The 26,029-nt window shown below is 26.9% G+C and overlaps 1 protein-coding gene across 2 annotated transcripts; it reads left to right on the forward strand.

Annotated features, from left to right (window-relative positions):
- Window positions 1-1,058: 1,058 nt before the first annotated feature.
- On the forward strand, window positions 1,059-25,789 carry LOC129981576 (transmembrane protein 117-like). 2 transcript variants are annotated; one of them, XM_056092477.1, is made up of 9 exons: window positions 1,059-1,205; window positions 6,222-7,173; window positions 9,685-9,944; window positions 11,385-11,620; window positions 13,979-14,239; window positions 18,349-18,475; window positions 19,947-20,102; window positions 24,705-25,049; window positions 25,697-25,789. In XM_056092477.1, the coding sequence occupies exons 2-9, from the start codon at window positions 6,392-6,394 to the stop codon at window positions 25,738-25,740; spliced, it is 2,211 nt and encodes a 736-aa protein (XP_055948452.1). In that variant the 5' UTR covers window positions 1,059-1,205; window positions 6,222-6,391; the 3' UTR covers window positions 25,741-25,789. The 2 variants fall into 2 exon arrangements, with proteins under 2 accessions (XP_055948452.1, XP_055948451.1); XM_056092476.1 differs by lacking the exon at window positions 25,697-25,789 and having other exon boundaries at window positions 24,705-25,373.
- The last annotated feature ends 240 nt before the right edge of the window (window positions 25,790-26,029 follow it).

Consider the following 26,029-nt stretch of genomic DNA (forward strand, 5'->3'; position numbering starts at 1 on the left):
GACAGCAAAGCACTGTGAAGTCCCTCTTTACCGGGGATAAGCCCCTGCCGGGGCTAGGCGCCCCGTCAACCCAACCATCAAGACGGATCCACAGTTCGATGCCAGCATCATACTATAGTTACCCGATCGAGCATTAACGGTTAAACTTTTCTATAAGAACGGTGGATCCACGACTAAAACATTGCGAAAGTTTCACAGGGCGAAAGGAATCAAAGTGAATGAAAGTCCAATTACCTGAATTTAATACACGATTTCGAAGAAATGGAGAATTTGAAGAACATTCACGAAGTGTCAGACCAGTGGTGGAATCTGATGACAGGATGAAATCGTGATTTCAAAGCTTTGTTATCTATACAACTCAAATAAATCTATATTTCATACAAACAATGTAGGTAACTATTTCGAAAATCCTGGCCGGCGTCCTGGCATAGGGGTAGCGCGTCTTCTCCGTGATCTGGGCGTCCCGGGTTCGAGTCCTGGTTTGGGCATGGTTGTTCTTCCACTGTTCTATCTGTGAGATGTGTGAATGTGCCCTCCTGTAAAAAGGGGTTGTGAAAGCGAATGAGTGTTGCGTGAGTAGCAAAGTGGTACTCTTGGCCCTAGTTGGAGCTACTATAAAAACAAGAGACGCTCCACCTTCGGCTTAAAATTACTGTCTTTGTAACAGCGGGCTTGTCAGTGGCAAGTGCCATAAGAAACAAAAACAACAATTTCGAAAATCCTAAAGAACTTCGATGAAATCATGATAGCAAGCTATATATAGACAAAATCTAGAGACTTCTGAATTGAAAATGGGACTAGAGACTTCTGAGTTGAAAAATGAAAATAAAGTTGAAAATGAATTAAAAAAACTATGGATAGTTTCAACATTAGAAATAAATTTATGAAAAGTATTCGAAAAATGCCGAATAATTGAATTTAATTATGCTGCACTTATGCCTTGATAATTTATTTTCGATATTGCTTAGCATTTAGTATTTGGCAATGCAGTCTTTTGTTATGAAAGTGAAAGTTCGAGGAATGTGCGAAGAATTTTTGCAGTGAAGAAAACTTTCAGAAGCAGAAAAATTCGTGTATTTATGTTTTTTTGGTGAGCAGATGTTGGTTTTACTCGGAATGGAACATCTCGTTCTACAACTGCATAATATTTTCCTTAGATATCTATTTTCATTTCCTGAAAATGCAGAAAGGTCGTCATTATGCCGGTATTTATTTTTTTTGTATATTTGTATTTATTTCTTAGTTATTTTATTGATATTTTAAAATTAAGCCGAAATGTGATGTTTTGCAGAGTATGTTTTTCATTTCGATTCCTAATTTTTATTCGTTTATTTTCCTGTTAATTTAAATTTCGGATGATAAATTAAACGAGTAATTTGTTTTGGAATAGTTGGATTGAAATAATTTAAAGTCTTATTCTTTTAGATATGTATTCAATTTGTTTTACAATAATTTGACCAAAGCTATTAAAAATACTGTTTAATCTTTTTTAACTTTTTTAATTTGTCTTTTTAATAAAAATGTAATCTGATGACATGCTTTGTTAATATATAATTTCGAACAAAAAATATAAATAAGATAATTATCATAATATATTTATTGAAAGCTATATTATTCTCTTTATTTCTGTATAAAGTTTGCTGCTGTTTCATTACTGTACTCTCTTATATACCGAATTTGTAAAATAATTTATTATTAAGTTAATATTTTAAAAATATTGTTTTTATATTGAAGACTATTTTCAAGTTTTAATAAAAAAACTTTTTGAAGTTAAATTAATTTGACTTTATTTAAATTTACAGAAAATAAAATTTTAAGAAATATAAGTAAAATTTAAAATAAGTTTGTTTCTATTAGTAATAATAATTATAGTAATCTAGTTACTATATCAATGTTCCAGGTTTATACAATATTAAAGTAATTGATTAGTAACAATTAACAATATATTACAGCTGAAATATGATAATTTATTTCATTTTTATGATTTATTATCCTTTTAATTTCTGTGAATACCAAACTGGAAAGTGTATTCCAAATTTGGAAGAAGAAATTGTCATTAAAAGTCATATGTCAAAATTACATAATTTTCATTGGAGTTGCAATTATTAATTTTAATGTAAAAATAGTAATTATTTAATTTTAAATAAGCAAAATCTATATAGGTCACAGTATTTATAAATAATGTAGCAAACATTTCATGCAATTTTTTTATAGATCCTAAGCTTTATCATGTTTGTATTAAGATAAATAAAATGTTATGAAGACATCTATGATAAAAAAAAGCATCAAAATATGTAAGGCTGGGTGGAGTCAAAATTATCTCCATTTCTTTGGTCAACTTGATTAGCAGATGTACAAATCCCAATTTCTGTTATGATTTGTGTAATTGAAAGAATTTTTTTTTATGTCTAAAATAGCTGATTAATTTGTGTGTAAATATATCTAAGTATGAATAAAAATTAGTGACTGGATTTTAAATTAATTTTATTCTAATTTATTTAATCCAGTTTTATTCTAAAGCTGTATTGTTGTACAGGTCGATCAACCACCTTCAATAGAGGAAACTGCAAGTGTATTGTAAATACAAATGCGAGGCACTTTGTTAATGTGAATGAGATTTTCTGCTGCAATTTGCATTAATTAATCTGTACCCTTTATGTCTGAGGCATTGTTAATAGGATAACAGCTCATCTAGGTTGGCTCACTTTTAGTAAATATATATATATATATATATATATATATATATATATATATATATATATATATATATATATATATATATATATATATATATATATATAAGAATTATATATACAATTATATAATTAGATGTTATTCTTTTAATCTTTGAGGTTTTATTCTTTGAAGGTTTCAAAACAGAGTATGAGTATTTATCCAAAAAAAAAATTAAATTTATCTCATATAATCATTATTAGAATTTTTATTTGATAAATGTATAATATCTTCTTGAGTTGTTTTGTAAAAGAAGTATTCATATCCTGTATTCACCGAAATAAACTTTTTTAGCCCAGATAATGTGTTGTATTAATTTTTGAAAAATTTAAGAAAGATGTCCCTATACTTTTGAATTTGAAATTGTTTTTGTTTCTTGGTAATTGAATTTTATTTAATCTCTTCATTATTAAAATTCTGTGGAATCAACTATAATCATTAAACATTTTTAAAAGTTTTTAATAAGTTAGTTCATTCCTTATTATTTGTATATATTTGTATGTGTTTAATATAGCTCTATTGTACTTGTATTTCTGTATTGTATGTATTTCTGTTTTGTATTGCATTTCTGTTTTGTATTGCATTTCTGTATTGTATGTATTTCTGTTTTGTATTGTATTTCTGTGGCATAAAATCTTGTTTTTCCTTTTATGTATGGATTTTTACTAAGATGAAAGATGAAAATCAAAAGATGACAGGTGAAAAATCAAAAGGAGAACATGTTAAATGTTTCATTTATAGAACTATGATTTTTATTTCATTACTTTATAGAATATAATTAATTAATATATGGCTTGATAATAAATTTCTAATTTATAGCTTTTTTTCTATAACTAAAATAGTATATTACTTGATTACATAGATTTGCATATTCATTTTGTAGATTAATATCACCTGAAGTAAATGAACTATTAAGGGGGAGTGGGGTGAAAGAACTGTGGGATATCCTCGTGGTTTTTTGTAGGGAAAAGTGCTTTATTGTCTAGGAATTTAAGTAATGAATAATATGTTAATGCAGTGGATTTTGCTTTTAGTGATCACATTTGATCCAAACCAAAATAATAGTGCAAGTCTATGGATATATAAAGATAACAGAAAATAGACCATAGAAGGCATTAAGTATCTCATTTATTCATTTTAATTAAAAACAAAAAATGATATAGATTTGAAAAAAGATTAATACATATTTAATCTTTTAAGTTTGCTTTAAAATTTGTCAGAACTGACTTTACTTTAAATTTATATTAATTGGATGAGCAGTGCAGTTGTCTATAAGCAACAAAATGTCCCTTTTTAACTGTTGGCCCCATTTTGTGAGCCAGTCTGTAAACTTTTCTTTAGCCATCCTTGCACTGGAATTTGCTTTGTACTTGACTGGTAAGAACTTTATCCTTTTAAAACAGTAGAGTTTCTCATTTACTGATGATCAGCAATTTTGTTTTCTCACTAGTTTTACATATGCTGCATAAAGCAATTATGTGGTCTTTACATGTTTTAATGTCCTTTGTTTATTTAATTAATTAATTTATTTTTTGCTTTGAAAATCTATGTGTGGTCAGGTTGAACTCTGTGATAAAGTTTGATTTATAATGTTGAATATTCAGAAATCAAACTTTGCCATTCTTCATTCTGTGGATTCCTTGATCAGCATATGGTTTCACAAAAGTAATTTACTTGCAAACTCATCTCTTTGAAGCTTCAAAATCATATTTGCCTATTTTGTTTCATTAAATCTTCATCCTTCTGATAAAGCAATGGTCCACTAATGTGAACACCCTTTTTTATCTCTTTGAAAAACTACTCCTTCAGTGTGCCTGCCATGTTATCATCCTTCCTTTATTGTATTTCATTTGAACATTAAATTACCCTTCTTTTGGACACCAGATTTATCACCTCTACATTTCAACAATGATTGAGGTTCAACATGTGGGTTGATCCCCGTTAGCTTATTCTGAGGAGTTGATCATACTTTTTTTTATAAGATTTCATTTTTTTGTTCCAGCACAATATTTGATATTTGCTTCTTGTGAAACTATTTTCAATAGATCACTGAATGGAAAATGGAACACTGTAGAGGGTTATGAGAAAGATGGGGCTCAATAGAGATAATCAAGAGAAAATAGGTTTTGTGACATTTGACTCTTTCTCTGGCCTTGGTTTTATATTTGATCATTGAATTTGATTACTTGTAATAAAATGTTGATTGCTAGAATTAGTAGATTTTCTGTACATTTGGATATACAAAATGTATTCCACATTTTTTTTTTTATCAGTCCAATAAAGTGATCTTTATTGACTCATGATCACTATACACAAGGTGATTGCTGTAGTTAAGAAATCTTAGAACATCCTCTGTATGAACTCATATAATTATTGCATGCTTAAAAAATTAAATAATTCTCTTCAAAAACTTCATGTTGTGAAACTGATACAAAAGCTATTTCATTATTGTATCCTTAGCATTTTTTTTATTTCATGTTATTGTGTTATGATTATTACAATCCAGTCTTAGAAGAGCTTTTTTTTATTTATTTATTTTACTTTTTGGATCTGTAAAAATATGCAGAAATATAACTATGCATCATAGTTTAACTCCTTTCTACACATTTTTATTATTATTATTATTTACTCTATGGTAGTCTGATATCTCCCTTATTGACATGCTCAACTAATAGTCTTTATATTTGTTTTAAGGTAATAATCATTACTCTAATTCTTGCAAATTTATGGTTCTTTGATTCTTTTTCTCCTAATAAGTACATATATTTCTTTTCACCAATAAATACAAGAATTTGGTGGTTCTAGAAAAATAAGATGGCAATATCGTATTCCTTTCAATAAACAAAAAAAAAAAAAAATCCATTTTGATTTTTTGTTGGTTTATTCTCAGTACAATGCTTTTAAATCCATCATTAAAGTATCTGACAATTATTTATATTTTTATTTATTTGTGCATTCAAATTCATTCTTTTCCATTTAGATTAGCTATGTTTTCCAAATATTCCTATAATAAAATCTTATGTGCTGAATATTAAAAGTATCTGGTTATTTTTCCTTGTGACACTTTTTCTAAATATTATAATTAAATGCCTTCCTTATCTATCCGTTTTGTTTGTTAATACATTTTTTTTTTTTGAAATTCAGTATTTGGTTTCTTAGATCTCTAAGAAATTTGAAAATTGAATTGTTGCTCATTAAATGAAAAATTACTTTTTAATGGAATTTATGCTTTATTTTTTAATAAGCATGATAATAAGTAAGATAACTTTTAATCACTGGTAATAAGTACTTAAAATTTTGACTTAAAAATACTTATTCTTGTCATTTCAAGTAAAATTTACTGCTTGTGATTAAATTTACATTTATGTGTATCTCTACATATTAAGTATATTGCAATTAGGAATATGCACAAAAAGAATTTCAAGTATCCTCAAGATTTCTATTTTTGTTTATTTGAATTATGAGTTTATTTCTCAAATTCTTTTCAGGCAGTAAAAAGAAGATATGGCCTTCAAATCCCATTATCTCTTTGGAGTAAGAAAATGGGCTCTATTGCACTTCCAATCTGTATATGCATTTGTAAGCAAAGCAAAATAACTATATGTCTTATAACAAAGGCATTTAGTAAGGAATTCAGATAACATGTGTCTTGTATTCAATGGATGGAGAGGACAACTCGTCGGAATCCTTGCTAAACATTGATAAAAATGCTTGGGAAGAAACCACTGCAAAAGTGATTCAAAGCATTGAAGAGCGCTGTTTGAGAAAAGAAAATGAATATGAAGGCTCTGCCACTCAATTTGGAGCCCAGAGTGAATTTACAAGACCATGGACTGGTCAAAAACCTTCTAAGAAATGCCACCTTAAATCCGATGCAGGATGTAAAGTCAAATATGACAGTGAAGGTAACAAAACTGCTCCAATAGATATAGGAAAACCTGGGTCTGTGACCGAGGAAGGTCAGACTGGTCCTTCAGAAACTTCAGTAGAAAATCATTTAGAAGACATTAAGTACATTGATGACAGTGCCAAAAGCTCTTTATCAACAAGCTTAACTGAAGCTCCTGCTCCAGCCCCAGCTCCAGTGCTACAACAGCCACCCATTGCTTGTTGCCCTCAGTCCCCCCAGCAACAGCAGGCGCGATCTTGTGCCTCTGTCCTTGAAGAGCGTTATTGCCAAGCTTTTATTAGCTCAAAAAATGAGCAACTTGCAGAAAGCTGGAATAGACATTATACATCTCCTCGCCTTCCTCCAAATCACCATTTATATACTCCTAAATACAGACATGAAACGAGGCTTGTAGTTAGTCCTTTGCCATCGGAGAAATCAAAGCAAGAGAAAGATGGTGGACATTCTGAAGCTGATTATTATTCTCGAAATTCCATTGGAGATTCGGAACATCAAATTACTCAAAATCTTTACATAGATAAAGATTTTAGGTATGAATGAGATAAATATTTATTATTATTATTATTTTACTGAGAATAAAAATATATAAATTTTCATGTACTATTTTGATATACATATTTTTATGTCAAAGTTTCTTCAATTAAATATTCGTCCAAAATTGAGACACAAAAGTTCTTACATTATGTTTGTCACATTTTTAAAATTTCCTATTGAAAAATAATCAACAAAGTTATTATCTATAAGTTTCTGTTTTATTTGCCATTAATTTCTACTTCATTTAAATATTTTATTGTAATAATAATTTCTTTATGAAATAAAAATTTATCTATTATAAATTCAATAATTTATACTTATGTCCTACATTGGCTTATTCTTTAATTAAATGTATGCAAGTAGCTTTAAAAAATATTATCTTTCTTTTTTTGTCACACCCATAAATACCTCTCTCCTATATATGTATATTAATATATTTATGTATTTGATCCATTTAAATTGAAAAGCTCCCCATTGATGTAGTGTAGAATGTTTGAATATAGTGATCTTGGGTATCACTTTTTTCATTTGACTACAGTTAAGAATAGCAAGCTCTGTCACAAAGTTGCTGTCATAAAAATTTAAAATAGAATATGTTTAATTAACTATAATTCCAAAGAATTTTTAAACCTCCATTTGGATATCCATGCATTTTAATCTATCCATTATAACACTGCATGCACATCAAAATCCTTTTCACTAAATTGAGACGAATTTGTAAATTTTGTATCTTCATAGTTGTTAAGAAACTCTTCAGATGAAATATTATTATTATTGAAGAATAGGGACTTTGGATATGTTTCATAAAAAAGTATTAACTATTAGTCATCTAGAATGATGAACTGAAGTACATGAAATTCATGGAGTGTTATGATGAAACTTTAAAATTAAGTATCTGCTTCGGAATTACTTGCAAACATAAAGTATTAGTTTTACAGTGATTGTATATATTGATTTCACTCAGAAAGCAAGTATTGTTGGTTAATAGAAAAAAACATATTATAAAAATAGAAGATATTAAAATAAAGAAAATTCAAATAAACTTCAGCATTTACTCTTGATACGGTTTTGTATTTTAGTAAATGGAATAATTATGCTTCAAGTTTCTACACTTTAATATAATTAAAAAATATGTATGATGGAAATGAAAATAATTTTCACAAGCAATTTTATTTTTAAGTATAAATGTAGTCATTAATTGAAATGAAAATATTAAATCTTTCATGTAATCTCTTTTTATATCACTTTCTCTTAATGAATATGCATGTATATAGTTATAGTGCAGATTGATGATAAATGGACAACGAATGATTGGAGGTTATATTTCCAATATTTACATGTAAAATTTCTTTTTTCTCATAATTATAAATCAATAATTGTCAGTGAGTAAAAATTTTAAAAAAATTATATAAAATTGATTTTTTTAACTATGGGTATAAAATATGCTTCGAAGATTATAATGAGAATTAAATAATATCAAATGATGTTTGGTGAAATAGAGTGCTCTCCAAATTGCATACTGATTACTTAATATGTTAACTGATTATATTTGAAAAAGCAAGTTCTTCTTATATCCTATTAAAGACTATAAATCTAAGCAGTTATTTAGTTTTGGATAGCTTATATAGTTAGATGACACAGAGTAAATGCAGTACATCAGTTTATAAAATGTCATATCCATCAGAAAATTTATATTTGAAAATAATAGTGTTTAGGCTAATTAATGTCCTTAAATGCCTTCAATTTAGGAAATCTTCACATCCATATGAAAATTTATAATTAAAAATAGATAATTATGACTAGAAAATTGTTGTAATACTAATTGCAGCTTTAACTCTATAAACTTGCTTTTCCATTCAGCTTGTCTAGCTCTAACTCATATTAGTATTTGTATTTTCTTACAATTCTCCTGGTAATAAGATGTTAAGATTACAAAATTTTAGCTGTATGTTTAAAAAAAATTGGTTTATACATTTTAAAAACTCTTAGGTTTAAAAATGCAAACAATTATCTTGGAAGGTTGATTATTAGATATAAATGTCGCTTTTTTTCTCTTAGTCCAAATTTCTTTTGCATGGCTTAATAATTTGAGATTAAAAGTCGTGTTTGATTAGAAAAACTGAATAAAAGCTGAAAAGTGAAAATTTATCTGTTAAAAAAATAAGTTTATTGAAATATATAATTGATTGGATATATTTATGAAAATATGCATTTCAGTCATAGACATATAAAATTGCATATTTTGCATAACAATTTAATTTAATTATTCATATTTCATTATATTATTAACATTAGAATTGCCAGAGTTCAACTATTCATTTTGACGGATTTTTTTAGTTCTAATCTTAAGAGTAGAAAAGGTAGTTCCAATGTTAAAAGTAGAAAATTTTGCATAATTTTCTAAAAGATTACTCAATAATTTCAATGACTTATTTATTATTTTATGCATTTTACTATTTTGTTTTAAAATATTAGATGACTAATAAATTTTTGAAAATTGTTTTCAGATATTATTTCCAACATCCATATTCTCGTCTGTTTGTTTCTTATTTTGTGATATTTTGCAACTTCTTGGTGTTTGCTGAAGATCCTGTTTCTCATAGCCATACTGAAAGTGAAATTCCATTTGTTGGTCATGTGTTTTCATTTGTTGCTACAAAATATCCTCCTCAGTGGAGTTGGTGCATTTTAAAAGTCATTCTTTGGGTTATTGCAATCATAAGTGGTTGTTTTTTTGGCAAATATTTGATCCATCACTTATTACTAAGTAAGTACTTTGGGCAATAATATATATATATATGTAAATGCATTTGATCAGTGTTAATTATATATTTTTATTAACCAATATTTTCAAATTTTATAAAAGGGGAATGTTTTTTTTTTAACTGTACATGGAATTTATATGGTTTTTTTTTTTTTTTTTTTTTGTATAACAATCTTTTAATTTTAAAAAAATTTCAAACTGTGTTTTGGAGGAAAAAAAAAAAAAAAAAAAGCAGCTTTTTGCATATTTGATTGTATTTTTCTTCTTTTAAAAGTTTTTAGTTTAAGATTGCTTTAATTTTTTTCAAATTTATTAAAATTAGGATAACAGTTATAGTTAATATATTAAGATTTCGAACTGTGTTATGTACTGCTAAATATATAAAATGTACATTATTTCTCTTTTATTTTAATTAATAATATTTTGATTGTCTTATTTCTACTGTTATTTTTTACTTTTATTGTATGATCCTTTTTATATTTACATTTATATATTTTTCTTATTTATACTGTTATTATTTTATATCTTATTTTTTATTTTTTTGCATTTTAAATTACTATTTCCATTTTTTTTTTATTCTTTAAGCCTCACTTTCATGCATTTTATATTTTTTTAAATTTTGATTTAATTATAGATTTCATGCTTTTTAGATCCTCACTTATTATATGTAAATTTGACTTTATATTTTATCAATACTGGTAGAAGCTATAAGGTATGGCAAAATTGAAAGCCTTTGCTAAATCTGATATATTTATTTTTATGTGGCTTTATATTTTTATTTATTTTGCTTGATTGTTTGTAAAATACCTGCTTATCCATTATAGATTAGACGGGTTTATCTGTCTTTGATCGTAAAATTAAAATGCTGTGCTGAAAGGAGAAACTGGGAAATTTTATGCCTTTCATATTTTGAAAATGTGTTTAATGAAATGTTTTTTAAAGAAAAACATGCATAAGTTTTTTGCACAAATTGATTTTTTTGAGTAAAAATAATTTTAAAATAGTTAAATAAAACATATTTTTAAAATTTACTTCCTTTTAAAATTATCATCTTCTCCCATCTTGTTTAATTTTACTGGAGGTTTTTCAACCTTTTATCTTAAATTGATCTCATAATATTAATGTGCAATTGATTTGTCTGTTATAAATAAAAATCTATATATTTCAATTTTATAACATGAATTTAACATATAAAAAATTTGGAAATAACTATATTTTGTATTTCTATATAAAAATAATATTTTTATATATTTTTGAATTTTTTATATATATTAATTTATTTATAATATATAACAGTTTTTATATATTTTAATTTACATAACTGTTGCCAATAGAATTAGCATGATACTTGTTTCAATTTTCACTTTATTTTATTGCAGTGAAATCTTTTTTTCCCCCCTTCAGATGATTTTATACTGATTTTTTTTTTAAAACTTCGTATAGGTAGCTTTTTCCGTCTTAAAATGTTCCGAGATGAGCAGGGCACCTGGATGATTATGTTTCTCACATCATTGATGTTCATCTTCATGTTCTCTAAAGTCTATAACTGGTTCCTGCAATTTGGATATCCCCAGTATGACTTATTTCACATTAATTCTCATATGGGTATCACCAATGCAAATTTTATGAAAGCTGCGGCTTGTGGAACTTGGATTGGTGATTTTGTAACTGCCTGGATGGTAAGTTAATTATCATCAAATTGTTTTCTGAACATACACTTTAGTGAGCTGGACCATTTATCCAGTAATTCAAATTGTCATTATGATCCATTGAATTACAGAATGCTTATTACAAAGAAAATTTACAATTTCAACTTTTTGTTTACCTTTCAAATAAAGTTTGACATGACTTTGACTTGCTGAACTCGAAAAAGAAAGTGAAAACCTTTTATTCACTTGGATTTATGAGATATATTAAACTTTATTAAAATAAAGTGTCAATATTATTTGTGGCAAAGGGACAGTCTGAGTCTTCTTCTAATTATTAAAAGTACAATTACCTAAAAACATGTTGGCATAACATAATCTGGAATATTAATTGCCTGTCCAACATTTTTTTCTTTTTTTCTTTTTATGAATTTACAGGCGATTCGTTTATGATATTCTAGCATTAGATACTTAATATTGACAGATTCCATTTCCTTTAGTAACATTTTGCTATTTCATAGATTTTCTGATAAAAGCATTTGCCATTCTCATTACTTGCAGAACTGCTTTGTCAAGGAAAAAAATTCAGTGAAAGAATATAAAAAAGGTTAATTTTATTGAAAGAATTTCATAGAATATTTTTCTCTTTTCAGTCATTAACAAAGAATTATTGCACAAGAACTACAATATGTGTATTTTTCCCATTATATATTCTGATTAACAAACTTATGATCTAAGTGTAGTTATTTCTTTCAAATGAATTGATATTTCACTTTTGTGAAGCAAATGTAAATTCTCTAGAAATGTAATGAAAATTGACATTTTTATTCACTGCCTTTTGATATCTTATGTCATAAATTAATTCACATGATGATATATTGAAAGAAAAAAAAAACACTGTGAATAAATCTTTTACCAGTATATATCACAAAAAGAATTGAGCAAAATGTTGTAATCTGATTTTTTCAAAAAATAGTGACTGCTGTCCATATTATTGCACGCTCATAGAAGAATATTTATGAACTGGAATAGAAAAGAAAGCAAATTACCTGTTATATATATCTTAAGTATATAAATAATGGAGTGAAATGAAAAATATAGACTATATATTATTATGAAACTTATCTAATGAGTGCACAGTGAATATTGTCGAATGATTCGGATGTTGGTCAACACTGTTTTATTTTGCAAGTAATTCAGAAAACAGGAAGCATAAGTAATAAAGCATGATATATATGCAAAAAAAAAAAAAAATCACTTACAAAAATTAACAACAAAAGCATGAAATAATCATTAAAAAGGCATTAATTAAATTAAATAAACCACTAATTACATAACAGCAGAAAAGTACAGTGCAAAAGCTTAACATCTTGTTCTGTGAAATTAACTTCAGAGAAGGAGAGATAAACATATCTTACCATCTTGAATGGATTTAGTTTTATGATGTACATGGAATTCTCTAGTAGAATCTTCAGATTTAGGTTCTGAATAGATATAGAGCAATAATTTTTATATTTTCCAAAATATGAATTTTTATTGTCAAATAGTCATCAAAATGAGTATTGTGACCTTGTCATCCATTAAAAATATTTATTTCATATTATAAGAACTAACATAGCACAGAGGGCTATGTAATAATATGTACATTGAAACATTTTTTTAATTTTGAATTGTGGATCCCAATTTCAAGTTATGCTTGTTCTTGTGATTAAAAAAAATCATAGTTTGTACTTACAAAGTATATGCTATTTTTTTTCCTCTCTTTTTGTCATTAAATGCTTTCATTATTAAAAAATGGGATTTATTTAAGAAATTCATTTTTGTCTATGCACGATTAAATCAAACAAAATATTAATATTTATATTTATGACTTTAAATATTTTAATTTATGACTAATTTTCAATCCATGTCAAAATTTTAACAAAATATATAATTTTAAAACAAAATTAATGCATAAAACACAGTTTAGGTGAAAAACACTGAAATAATTCCAAATACATGTGTTTTTTTTGTCATGATTTATTTTGCTCAAATATTTAATCTGTCCAATATTAAATTAACAGAATGATGCTTTAAAAAAAAAATTAAATTTGCCAAATCTTTGTGGTGCTACATATATATATATATATATATATATATATATATATATATATATAATATTTTGTGAAAACTTGCTCTGAATAAGAAGAATTTTTAAACATTTTTAGTATTTAAATATTTTTCAAATTCAGGGATACATATATTTATGTTATTTTGACCTTTTATGTTTAAATGCTTATCAATATGAATATCATTTTACTGAAAAATGTTAGTGTATTAACTATTAACTAAATTTCATTTTATGTATATATATATATATATATACTGCATGAAATTTACTTATATTTTTAGGTGACTGACATGATGCTCCAAGACAATTTGTATCCAAATTGGGCGAGACCATACAGAGAATTTTGGCGTTCTCATGGCCGTATCCGAATTGTGATCTTTTGGTTGGGCTCTATTACGATGACTACTTTGGTTGTTACTCTTATTGTCAGTGACTTGATTAGTTGGGATAATTTGAATCGAGATTTTGTTGCTACAACTGAGCTTTCTAGAGCTTTTTTGGCATCTTTTATACTTGTTATGGACTTGCTTATAGTTATGCAGGTAAGATTTCTTTTGTGAATGTATTTATTGGTATGTATATTACTTTCTACTGTATTAGTAGCTACGGTTATAAATTGTTTCTGGTTATAATATTATTTACAGTATTAGATTTTTGTTTCAGAATTTTATCACATATAATAAAAAATAAAATTTCCAATATATATATATGTAAAATAACATTAAATAATCTTTAATTCAGTTTTATTTTCAATTTGATGAACAAATTGTATTTGTTAATTAGCTCATGTATCATTTCAGTGTGTGTACATTTGTCCATAATCTTAATTATTTTTCCATCTACCAAAACTTTTTTACTCCTTAAATTGATTAAAGGTTTGTGGCTGAGAAAGAAAATGAAATTTATAAGATATATTTGTGCTTTAAATATTTGTGTACACCTTGCATGCATTCAGAGCCTCAATAACAAAATATATGTTTCTGGAAATTACAAATCTCATTTTCGTAAATACCCTTCCATACAAATTATTGAAATATGTCTCAAACTTCTCTCTGCAGAAATATGGTAGCTGTAAATGAATCCCTGTAATTTGATAACTAGAATCTTATTGTGACTGCATATTAAAATAATAATGGATATTGTAAATGTGCATTGCTTAAAGATTAAATGTTTTGTTGCATTAATTATTATGGTTATTATGTTATCTGATCTAATTTTTATAGTTGTTAAAGAGTATTATTTTGCTATTATTCATTGAATAACTGCTGTTGTGTACAGGGTGTGTAGCATCATGAAAAGTGCTTAAATTTGAATTTTTAAGCACTTTATAGTGCTTAATTTTTAAAAAAGGTCTTTAAAACTGTTTAATTTTCTCGTAAAGTGAAGAAAGCTTTTTGTTTTGTTTTGTTTCCCCACAAGTTGAATATGATAATTCGAAATCATGGTCATAAAAACTTGTTCACAGTATGTATCAAAAAAACAAAAAAAACAAAAACAAAAGGGAAGAATTCTAAAATTTATTCCAAGGGTTCTAGCACTTTCCTAGATTCTTTCTAGATTCTTTTTTCCCTCTTCCTTTCTCACCCACCTCTTTTTTCGTTTTTTTCCCCTCTCTTTTTCTTCAACAATGTGCATTGCCATTTATTAAAATGCTGGAATAATTATCCAGAAGGGGCAGTGCGAAATGCATACTATGCCATACTTCGCTTGAACGACCTACTACAGGTATTCAACTGTACTATATTGAATTATTATTAATTGCAGTATGTAATTACATTAGTCAATCCCTTAAAATCTAGTATAATGCAATTTTAACTTGAAGCCTTTAATTTTCAATGATTGTAATATCTTTCGCAGCATTTTTTGAATGTCCTGATCCATTTGAACATTTTTATTTGTTAGGCTAATCTTGCCAACTTTTTTTTGACTAAGGAAAAAAAAAAGGAACTGCTGTATTTGGTACTTAAATATTTTAAAAGAAATGAAAAAAAAAAAAAATGTTTTTTTTAGAATTTTTTTTTCAGAATTTAGGTTTTATCATTTTATAATGATTTTTTTTTTCCTTTTTATAACTCATATAGAAATTTTTTCCCAGTAAAATCTCTGTATATAAAGTCTTGTCCTGAGCAATGCCCAGCATTAAACCATTAAAGTTAGGAGCATGAAATTGGGGAAGTTATTTTTTGGGCATTAGAGGCACACTAAGAACGGAATTCTCAAACTTTTAATTTGAAGTTTAATTAAAAAAAATAGAATTTTAATGTGTTTTCATCATTACATCAAAACATTTTATCGCATTAAAACTATATTATCGCCGTTTTAAAGGTTAAAATAGAATAGCTTTTGAATAAAAAAAATTTGTTTGGTTCAATGTAATTTTTAAAAAATAATTTCTGAAAAATTAGTTTTAAACACAGTTTATAACAACGATTTTTATTATAATGAAATTCAACATGATAATGTTTCCTCAAATCGTTGAATCACATTATTCTGCACCTGTTAAAATTGTAGAAAAAGAAAAAAAAAAAAATGCTTTCTTTGCTTTTATTTAAACTTTAAAAAAATTGTAAAGCTTGTTTATTGAATAAAGTTCTACATTTGATAAGTTTTGTTAAATTTTGAAACAATGTGATATATTGTCTCACTTTGGCTTCAAGAATGACTGTTTTAAAACATACTTCAATTGGCATTTTGACTTTCTCCTATACAAAATTTAGAGAAAATATTGCAATCATCCAAAAATTCGAACTCGAGATTTTAATGAATCTCCATGTTTCATACCTCTTTGCATTTGAAAACACATTTTTGGAAAATCTCTGTCTGTGATAAAAATAATAGAAAAACACTTTGAGCTAGATGGATGAAATTTGGTATACGGACTTGTGGATTCCGATCGAATTTTCAACAGTATTCGTTTAGAGGAATTCTGTTTGTCCGTCTGATTGTTTGAATATAAGTTAGCATGATAACTACAAAACAAAGAGAGCTAGATACTTAAAATTTAGTATAGAGATTTAGCATCTATTGTATAATCATCTGTCAAATTTTGGGCCAAATCCAACAAAGGGTCTGCCACATGTCTGTCTGTCCTTTCAGAAATATGTGAACGTGATAACTCAAAAATATAGCGACTTAAATATAGCAAATTTGGTATGTAATTTTGTGAATATAAGTGTAGTTTTGAGTCAAATTTTTCTTTTAATCAATTAAGAAGAATGCGTCTAGAGCACAAATTCTCTTTTTGGATACTTTCAACCTCATGCCAGAGATTAATCCCAAAACATTTGCCAACGATCACATGATAGAGTCAGTAAAAAAAAATTTAATTCACGCCTAGTGTTAACATTCCGTAACTACTATCCAATGCCACACGAGGCATTTTCTGGCAATATGCGAGGAAGTTTTGAAGAGATGCGCTGGCTGATTTATTTCTGTTTTACTTGTAACTACAGAGTTGATTTTTTTTTTTAACGTGTTTTCGTTATTTATGAAAACTAGGACTTGTCAAAGCAGTTTCATTTCTTTGAAAACTATGTATATCGTTTCTTCTGCAATATTTTCTTAAGTAAGAATTTTTGTTTATAGATTAAAAAGCAGGCTTTCATTAAATTTTAGGAATGTTAAACGTTAAAAAAAAGACTTTCATTGCACTTTAGAAATAAGAAGCGATAAGACAATTTCTTTTTAGTCTGATCATTTTTGAACACTGCCATTATTTTCTATTATAAAATTATTTAAAACTCTTATTTAGAACATGGCATTGTTCTATCACCAGTTTCATGGCATTTTGGTCGGTTGTATGATGATAGCCATAGAAATGCTTTAGTTTTTAGCTTTATAAAATTGCAAACAAAATTATTTAATAGAATGAGTACTACTTAAAATGATTATTTAATACTCATTCCATTCCAGCTATATTGGATCTTAATTGTTGCTTATATAAAAATCAAATACAAAATTTGTGGTCATGCTGAGCTTCTACATCTTAAACAGCATTTTCAGAAATGTTTCTATCTGATATTTTATTTTTAAGAAATGTTGAAAAAGCTCACAGATTTTTATTGTTAATCTTATAAAATTGACTTAATTTTTTTGGGGTATTTATAGTTTTTTTTTTTTTTCAATTTTTATGATTATTTCTATGTTTTTCGCAAATCCCAAAAGGTATAATTTTACTATAGAATATGTGCAAATACAGAAATAAATATTAAAATTTAAAAAATAAGCATTTTAAAAAAATTTTCAATAAAAAATATGCATTATTGTAAAATAGAAGAAAAAAAAATACTATGCTTAGTAAATACGCAGTTTACATATGCATACTTATAAAAGGTGCTTAATTTTTAAGGCTAAGGTGCTTAAAAGTACTTAATTTTTGCAGCAGTCTATCACTACGCACCCTGGGTAAATATTTTTTTCAATGTATGTATGTTTTTTCTTTGCTTACCTTTCAATTAAAATATCACATATAGAATTAATTATTGGGTGAAAAAACATCTCGCATTACAAGAAGAAATATAATTATATGTTTACATGGCATAATGTGTTAGTTTATTAGTAAATTAATATGTTAAAATTAAAAACTACTGGTATTTTAAGATAAAGTATTTACTGATTATTTTGTTGCTTTTATTATTATTATGTTACGCAGGATTGGGACTTTCCTCATTTTGTTTGTGATTTGGACATAAAACTTCCAGGGATGCATGCTGCTTCATTTAAATTTGATTTATTCCAGAAATACGTCAATCTACCTGATGTCAGTATTCATGTTACTGGTAAGTGTTATCTTAATTTGTGCCTTTTTTAAAAATAAATTAGGTAGTAAAAATACTTATTTCGTTTTTGATAACAAGATCTGTCAAATATTAAAATAGAAATTTTAAAAAAGTCAGAAAGCCAGTGTTGTTTAGCTAATAGTTAAAGTTCATGCTAAGAATGCCATTTTTATATGTGATTATTCTTATAAATCTGTTCCACTGATTAAATATCTTTGTTTTGTTTATTGTTTTTATATTTTGTATTTAATTTTAATCATTTAAATTTATCTAGTTCTTAATCGTCATTGAAAATATAGTTTTTATAAAAAGAATGGCATGCATTGACAAGTTGAAAAGAGTTGGGATGTTATAATTTTACTTAAGTTATGTAATGGCAAATTTGTTATCTATACATTACTATTTATTTTCTTTCTCACGTTTTCCTGTCAGAAAACTGTTCTAAAAAGCATGAGACTATTGATTTTCATTTGCATAAATTTTAAGGTTGGTAAGTGCTTTTCACACGAAAAAAAATTGTTAGCTGAGAAATGTATATCTTATAATGCTTAAGTGTAATAGAAACTGTTTACTTAACTATTATGATTAAAAATATTTAACTACTCAGATTTTATTATTCTTTGCTAGTCAGAAATTTCCAAATAACTTTGAAAAATTCATTGATCAGGACTTGAATATCAAATTATTATATTCAACTTTAGAAACTAAAATAAAGTCATTTATAAATTTTTTTATTCAGGGCAAATTGTTGTGAAATCCATAAAGGAATATCTTTGTTATTGTCTGAATTAAATAAAAAATGGCAATGAATTCTCATGACAAAATATTTGCTTTGATTTGATTAGTAGAGAAGGTGTTACACAGTTTAATTTTGAGATCAGCTTTATTTTTTTTTAATTCCTTGCCACTTTTTTAAAAATGATGATTAAAATTTTATTTACTTAATATATTATTAAAAGGAGGTCATTGTTCCTTAATCTTTTGTTATTATTATTAATCACAAATATTGGGATTTTATTTATTAAGTCCTAAGTTTTAATGTTGACTTTTTGTTATGTTGTAATGACAGAAAAATAAACAGTAAAAAATTATTGAAATTGTTATTTGTCATTTGGCTTTAAATTTTATATTATAGAATCTTTATATTACAAACTCTAATCATCTTTATGTGTTAGAGACTGCTAATTCATTTTTTTTTATTATTCTTAATAATCCCATTTTTCCTCCCAATATGTTGGTAAAAAGATTAATATTTCCTCATGAAATAAATATTATTTTGTTTTGGAGATAATCGAGCCTTTTCTCATTTTTTAAAAAAATCTGTTGTGTCATTATTTATAATCACAAAGCAAATATTTAATGTCATTTTTCTCTTAATTTTAACTCATTTTTTTTAATATTTAATGTCTTTATTTATTTATTGCTAATTTTGTTTTATTTACAATTTAATTTTTACTCAAATTTCTTATAGGTAAATGGTTTAATTATAGCATAATTGTATTTGTGATGATACTGGATTTAAACATGTGGAAAAATCAAATATTTTACATTCCTAATGAATATGGACAGTATACTGGACCAAAAAATAAAGTTTTTTCAATTCCAGATACAGGCCTTGTAGTAGCAAGTAAGTTATTTAACCAATTTTTTAAACTTGAATTTTAATAATTTTATTTTGTAAATTTTTTTCTTTTATTTCTAAATGCTTTTCAAATACTTTATTTCTTTTATAAAGGTGCTTTTCTTGATTCTTGGCATTTGACTAAATTGAATTTAAAAAGCTGTTGCTACTTAAGAGTCATGATCAATAAATAGTTCTCTAAATTTAAGAAATTAATTAATTTCTAAATATATTACTAATATAATATTTATGTAATACTGTATAAATATCTTAAAGTATAAATAAAACAAAATTTACATTCATGAATTGGAAAAAGAAAATTTTGATGTTTTTTTCACATAACAACTATTTTATCATCGAAAAGCCGTTCGATTGATTGAGAATCTATTCTAAATATAGACAAAAAAAAAAAAAAAAAAAAAAAAACACCTTAAAACAATAAAGAAAGTTTTATTTATTTATTTATTTTTCTAATACAAAGTATTAAAATATAAACTATGGTAAAAAAAAAAAATCGTGATTTTGAATTTCTTTTATTTTTACATATTTTTTATTAATCAAGAATTTTAGTATTTTTGTAAGAATAAAGTTCATTGAAAATAACTCTAAGCCTTTTGTTTTTTGAAATGATAAAAAAAAAGAGAAGTAATTGTTAGTTTGCAAAGATTTTATTTTTTTAGTAGAAACCAAGAAAAGGACAAACTTTCTTATGATAAATAATATATATAATCAGTAGAAGTCATTTCATAATCAAAATTAGATGAATTTGAGATATAAATCTCTATAAAATATATGTTTCTGTATATAATTTGAAAAGTTCATTTTATTAAAACAATTTTTAAAGCCAGCAATCATAAAAAGGAAACAATGAAAACCTCCTAATGCTGTTTTGCTATAAAATAATTTACTTTTGAATTCCATATTTTTCATTTACTCATATTTTTTTTATATTATTCTCTTGCTCATAAACAAAAGAAAAAGAAAAAAAAATTAAATTTTATGAATCTGGTGCATTGAAATTTCTGTATGAACTTTAATATGGTCAGAAATTGATTGATTGATTGAAATGGGATGAGAATGGGATTTTTGGCAGCAAAGACCGTTATCCTCTAATTCCAAAAGAGTTCATTCAATAGATGTTAAAAAATTCAGAGATTGGAGAAGAATCCAGAAATACTGCTATTAGAAACAGCTTTTTGAATAAACGTTTGACTGTGAGGATAAGTGCGTAGTCCAAATCTATTCAACAGGGCTGGAGTTATAATCATCCCGGTTAAAAGACGTGCAGTTATTATCTCTTCTATTTTTGAGCAAGGATTTAGGGAAAATATGGTAGGAACATCGAAAATAGCTTCTTGATATTTGCTATTTTAAAAAATATGATTCGTTTTTTGTAGTGAGATTCCCTGATAATGAGAAATTAAATTTTCTGATACAATCCATTCAAGCAATGGGTGCGACTTCGGTTCTCCAACGAAATTGAAAAGTTCGACTTTAGAGAAAGTTGTGCATGACATTTGCAACATTGACTTTGATACCAAGCTGAAGGCACTTCAGCATAAGACCATCAATGCAAACCGAGACATATGCATTTTTAAAATCTAAACTAATTCCGACAAAATATTTCTTTAGATTGTGGGCTTCTGTAATGGCAGTGTGGATTTGTGGATACGATAATCTGCTTGCCCTGGGGGGAAGGAAACCATTCACAAAAGGAGGAATTTTTCTCTCAATTATTAAATGATGGATAATACACTGAATCAAAATTCTTTCAAAAGTTTTTGAGGAAACAGAGGTGAGAGCTATTGGGTTATAAGAAGTGATTTTTATTTTGGCCTTATTAGGTTTAGGAAATGGGACAATGATTGAATGTTTTCAGTCCTCTTGAATAAAAGATGTTGCAAGAGCCTCTTGAAAGACGGATGTAATGTTTATTAGATTTGTGATGCTAAGATTTCTAAATTAGCTGTAATACTATCAGCACCAGGTATGGAATTCCGTGCTTTTTTATAGTGTATCTGATTTCCTGTAGGTGAATAGGGGTATTAAGACAAGAAGTGTAGTCTTCGCTATAAACAAAGGGAATTGGCTCATGCTCGAAACTACTGTCAGCAGAAAGATTGCTTTGCTGAGATGGATTTCCGATAAAACGATTGTATGTTGAATGAGATTTGAGACATTCAACACTTGGTTTGAATGATTGTAAAACTTGTGGAGTAACTAGTAAAACATTCTAGAACTTGTAAAAATATTGCAAATTTTGTCCTAATAATTCCGATTAGCCTTTTTAATATGAAAACGAAGTCTAGCTGCATAATTTGTATGCTTTATCCAGTCTGGTTCAGAGATGAAACGAAGGGTTCTTTTTTGAAACAGAGTTTTGAATTTTTGAAATCTGTGACAAGATAGGTTCTACCAGAGAGGATAATTATTAGCCGGCAATGGTATTAATTTTTTGTTTTCCAAAATCCTGCGTATCAATGCATTTAGATTAGTTTTTGTGGCCGCTACTTTTGCCTATTGCTCCATAGTCTGATTCCAAACTATTGTTTTTATATATCTTGCACTAGGCTCTAAATTTGACCAGGTAATTTTGACCGGGCAATGATCACTTTCAAAAGATGAATACGAAACATAACAATTAACGCTATGAGAGATAGATGCAGAGCGGATCTAGCAGCTATGCTGATCTAGTACAAGTGGCATATGTAGGGTTCGAAGTATTAAGAAGGACAAAACTGGAATTTTGAAGCCATTCTACGAACTCATTTCTCAGAGGAGATGATTTATTTGATCCCTAAAGAGGGTTATGGAGATTAAAGTCACCGAATATAAAAAAAGAGTTGGAGAAAGAATAAAAAAAACCCTCTTTACATTTTCTATATTGAGTCCTTGGGAGGTATATAAGTTAATGATAATAAAATTTAAACATTTATGGGAAAATTCAACTGCAAGTATTTCAAGGTTTTGTTGTATGTAGCACTAATTGGGATAATTCTACCAGACGCGTTTTTCTGAATGCCGGTAATTAAACACCTCCAGGCCGTGCTTGCCTGTCTAAATAAAACAAATTTTTAGTTGAACACAGGAAGTGATCTTCTTGCTTGAAGAATGTCTCTTGGAAAATCTAGAATTCGGATGTAGAGAAAGGAGGAACTTTGAGCCAATTTTTTTTAAATTTTATTTTAAGACATCTACAATTCCACTGTAGAGGTCTATTTAGATCATTGTAAAAAAGAAACCAACAAAAATTTACGGAAAACCAATCCCAATGGAGTTATGGGAAAACGAAAAAGTTTAAAGACACACAAGAGGGAGGGAGGGAGGACAAAAAAGGGGAATGAGAGAGTCCAAGAACTAACCAAAAGCACCTGCATCCAATTACATTGGAATAGCAGATGCTTTGTTAATCTTCTGTTCGCATTTTTGTTGTGATTGACAGATGCCCGCATGAGTGTCGCCATACAGATGACAAATCTTTTGCCTTTCATATATCCTTGAAGGGTGCATGAAACTGTAACAATTTGTACGTTGCAGTGGATTATCAATGAAAAGTTGTACCTTTGATTTGTAAATCAAATGTTAATATCCACCGACAAGCGTGTTCCTAGTTAGTTAGTTAAGCATGTTCCTAAGTAGCTGGACTGCACAGACAGGATCCTATGTTGTAAACATAGGATCTTGTCATGAAACATGATTTTCCCCTTGCGGGTAAATTTTCTCTTTTATAAAAGTTAGTAACGTAAACGGGTCTATTTGGGGAATTCTTGATTTAGAATCCGCATTTGTCATTACAATATCTATTTCTTTATATTCATTCTGTCCAAAACATAAAACCAGTTCGTTTGTGGATTATCCATACTTGAAGAATTTTTCGGACATTGAGGATTGCAGGATGCTTTCAGAATAGAAACTATCATTTTCTTCCATTACAATAACCTTTGAATGGCTCAGCTTTACTAATTTTCAAAAACGGTAATGAAAAAAAGGAGAAAAGTGAACAGGGCTCGCCTGATTTCAATGCTCAATGACAACCACCAGTTGAAAATGGAACTTCTAATAAAACAAAGGAAATAAGAGCAAACTCTTTTTGTTTCAAAAATAACAGTACAAAACTATTGAAAATTCAAAAGCGCCGGCTGTTTCGAACGACCAACCGCTAAGCAAGACAAAATCGACCTTACTCAGCACCACCCTAACACCTTCATTTCTTTACAAAATTGTGTGGTAGCAGGAAAAATTTTGCTTATTACAAATATAAATTGCTACAATATTACTGATTTTTTATGAATAAAAATTGATATTATATATAAAAGTATCTATAATTGTTGTAATACTAAATTCATGATACATGTTACAGTGTAAAACAAAAATATTTATTATTATCTTAACTGATTATTTATGAATCATTTAATCTTCTACTTTTTAAAAATTTATTTATTTATTTTTAGAATTTTGGAATATATTTTATGCATTGAGTAATGCTTTATTACAGTCATTTTCTTTGTTTCGATATCAATGGTTTTTAAACTAATAAGTTCATATTTTTAACATATAAATTCAATTTTTATGTTCATATAAATTTAATTTTTTACTTATTTTTTGTAGATAACAAAACTCTTTGGACTTATGAAATACGGAGCACTGTAATTGATCCCAATACTAACAAAACACTGCTAGAAGGTGACATTTCCATGAATTCTCGATATTTAGGTTATCCTCTGTCTGTAAAGGGAATGGCTTTCATGCCTTCCCTAATTGGTTTTGCAATGTTTGGAATTCTAACGTATCTATATGGACGCTTCCCGCCACCTACAGAACGATTGGTTTATGGACGCCACAGGAAGCGGAAAAGAGAAGTGCCTCGTAGTAGTTGGAGACGTGAACGTGGAAATCGTTGCACTCATTACCTTATTCATAATAAAGAAAAATATCCTGAAGAAAAAAAGAAAGGTAATCAACTCACTGAGTTAATTGTAGCATGGGAAGAAAATGTAGGCCCTACAAAGCAATGTGAAAAGCCATTATGACATACATAGTTGAATTGTTATTACTTTTAGCTAGCTTAATAGTATGCTGCAGTATTGTCTGATCATTGGATTTCAATCCTTGATAGGCTGCTTGGGTATCAACTAGATGTCCCTAAAATAATCCACACATTGTTTATTTGACAACGATAAGAATTAATTTACATTAACCAATTTATTATTATTTTAATTAGGATGTTAGAATACAAAATAAAATTCTTTAAAAATACAATATTTTTATAACTTATGTAAATTTATGTGGTGCTATGCTTTTTAAATTTTGACTAATTTAATTTTTATTTATTTATTATTTTATTTACTCTTTTTATATAAATGGGCTTCTATTTACATTGTAATGCATTTCTGGTTTTTCTTGTATTAATATATTTTTAGCATGCAAATCATGCCCTTTTTTTTAAAAAAAATTTTCTCTTAATTTGATGTCTCAGAATTATTTTATTTATTTATTATTATTTTATTTATTTTGTTTTGCACAGTGTGTCTCACAATGTATCTCATATGTGATTTTGATTTAATTTTTATAAATAGTCATGTTTTTAATATCTTCATTAGAAATAGATGATGCATTAAATCATATGATTCAAAATAATGCATGAATCCATGAAAAGTTCAAAGATTCTCCAACATACAAAGTCTTCTACATCGTTTCAATAAAATGATTTTGGAAGAGTAAGTAATTTTAAAATCTTTGCATATTTAAGTATTAATATGTAAAGTTTTAGAATGAATTTTCATCTGTAACAAAATTATCTGTTTTGCTCATTCTTCATTATATTCATTATATCATTCTTCATAACTATAGAAATTTATCAATGGTTGAAATATATTACTGTGAGCTTCAGATTCTTTTTTTAATTTTATGGTTATTTTAATTTTTTGATTATT

Source organism: Argiope bruennichi, chromosome 8 (genome assembly GCF_947563725.1).
Source record: "Argiope bruennichi chromosome 8, qqArgBrue1.1, whole genome shotgun sequence".
Classification (NCBI taxonomy): domain Eukaryota; kingdom Metazoa; phylum Arthropoda; class Arachnida; order Araneae; family Araneidae; genus Argiope; species Argiope bruennichi.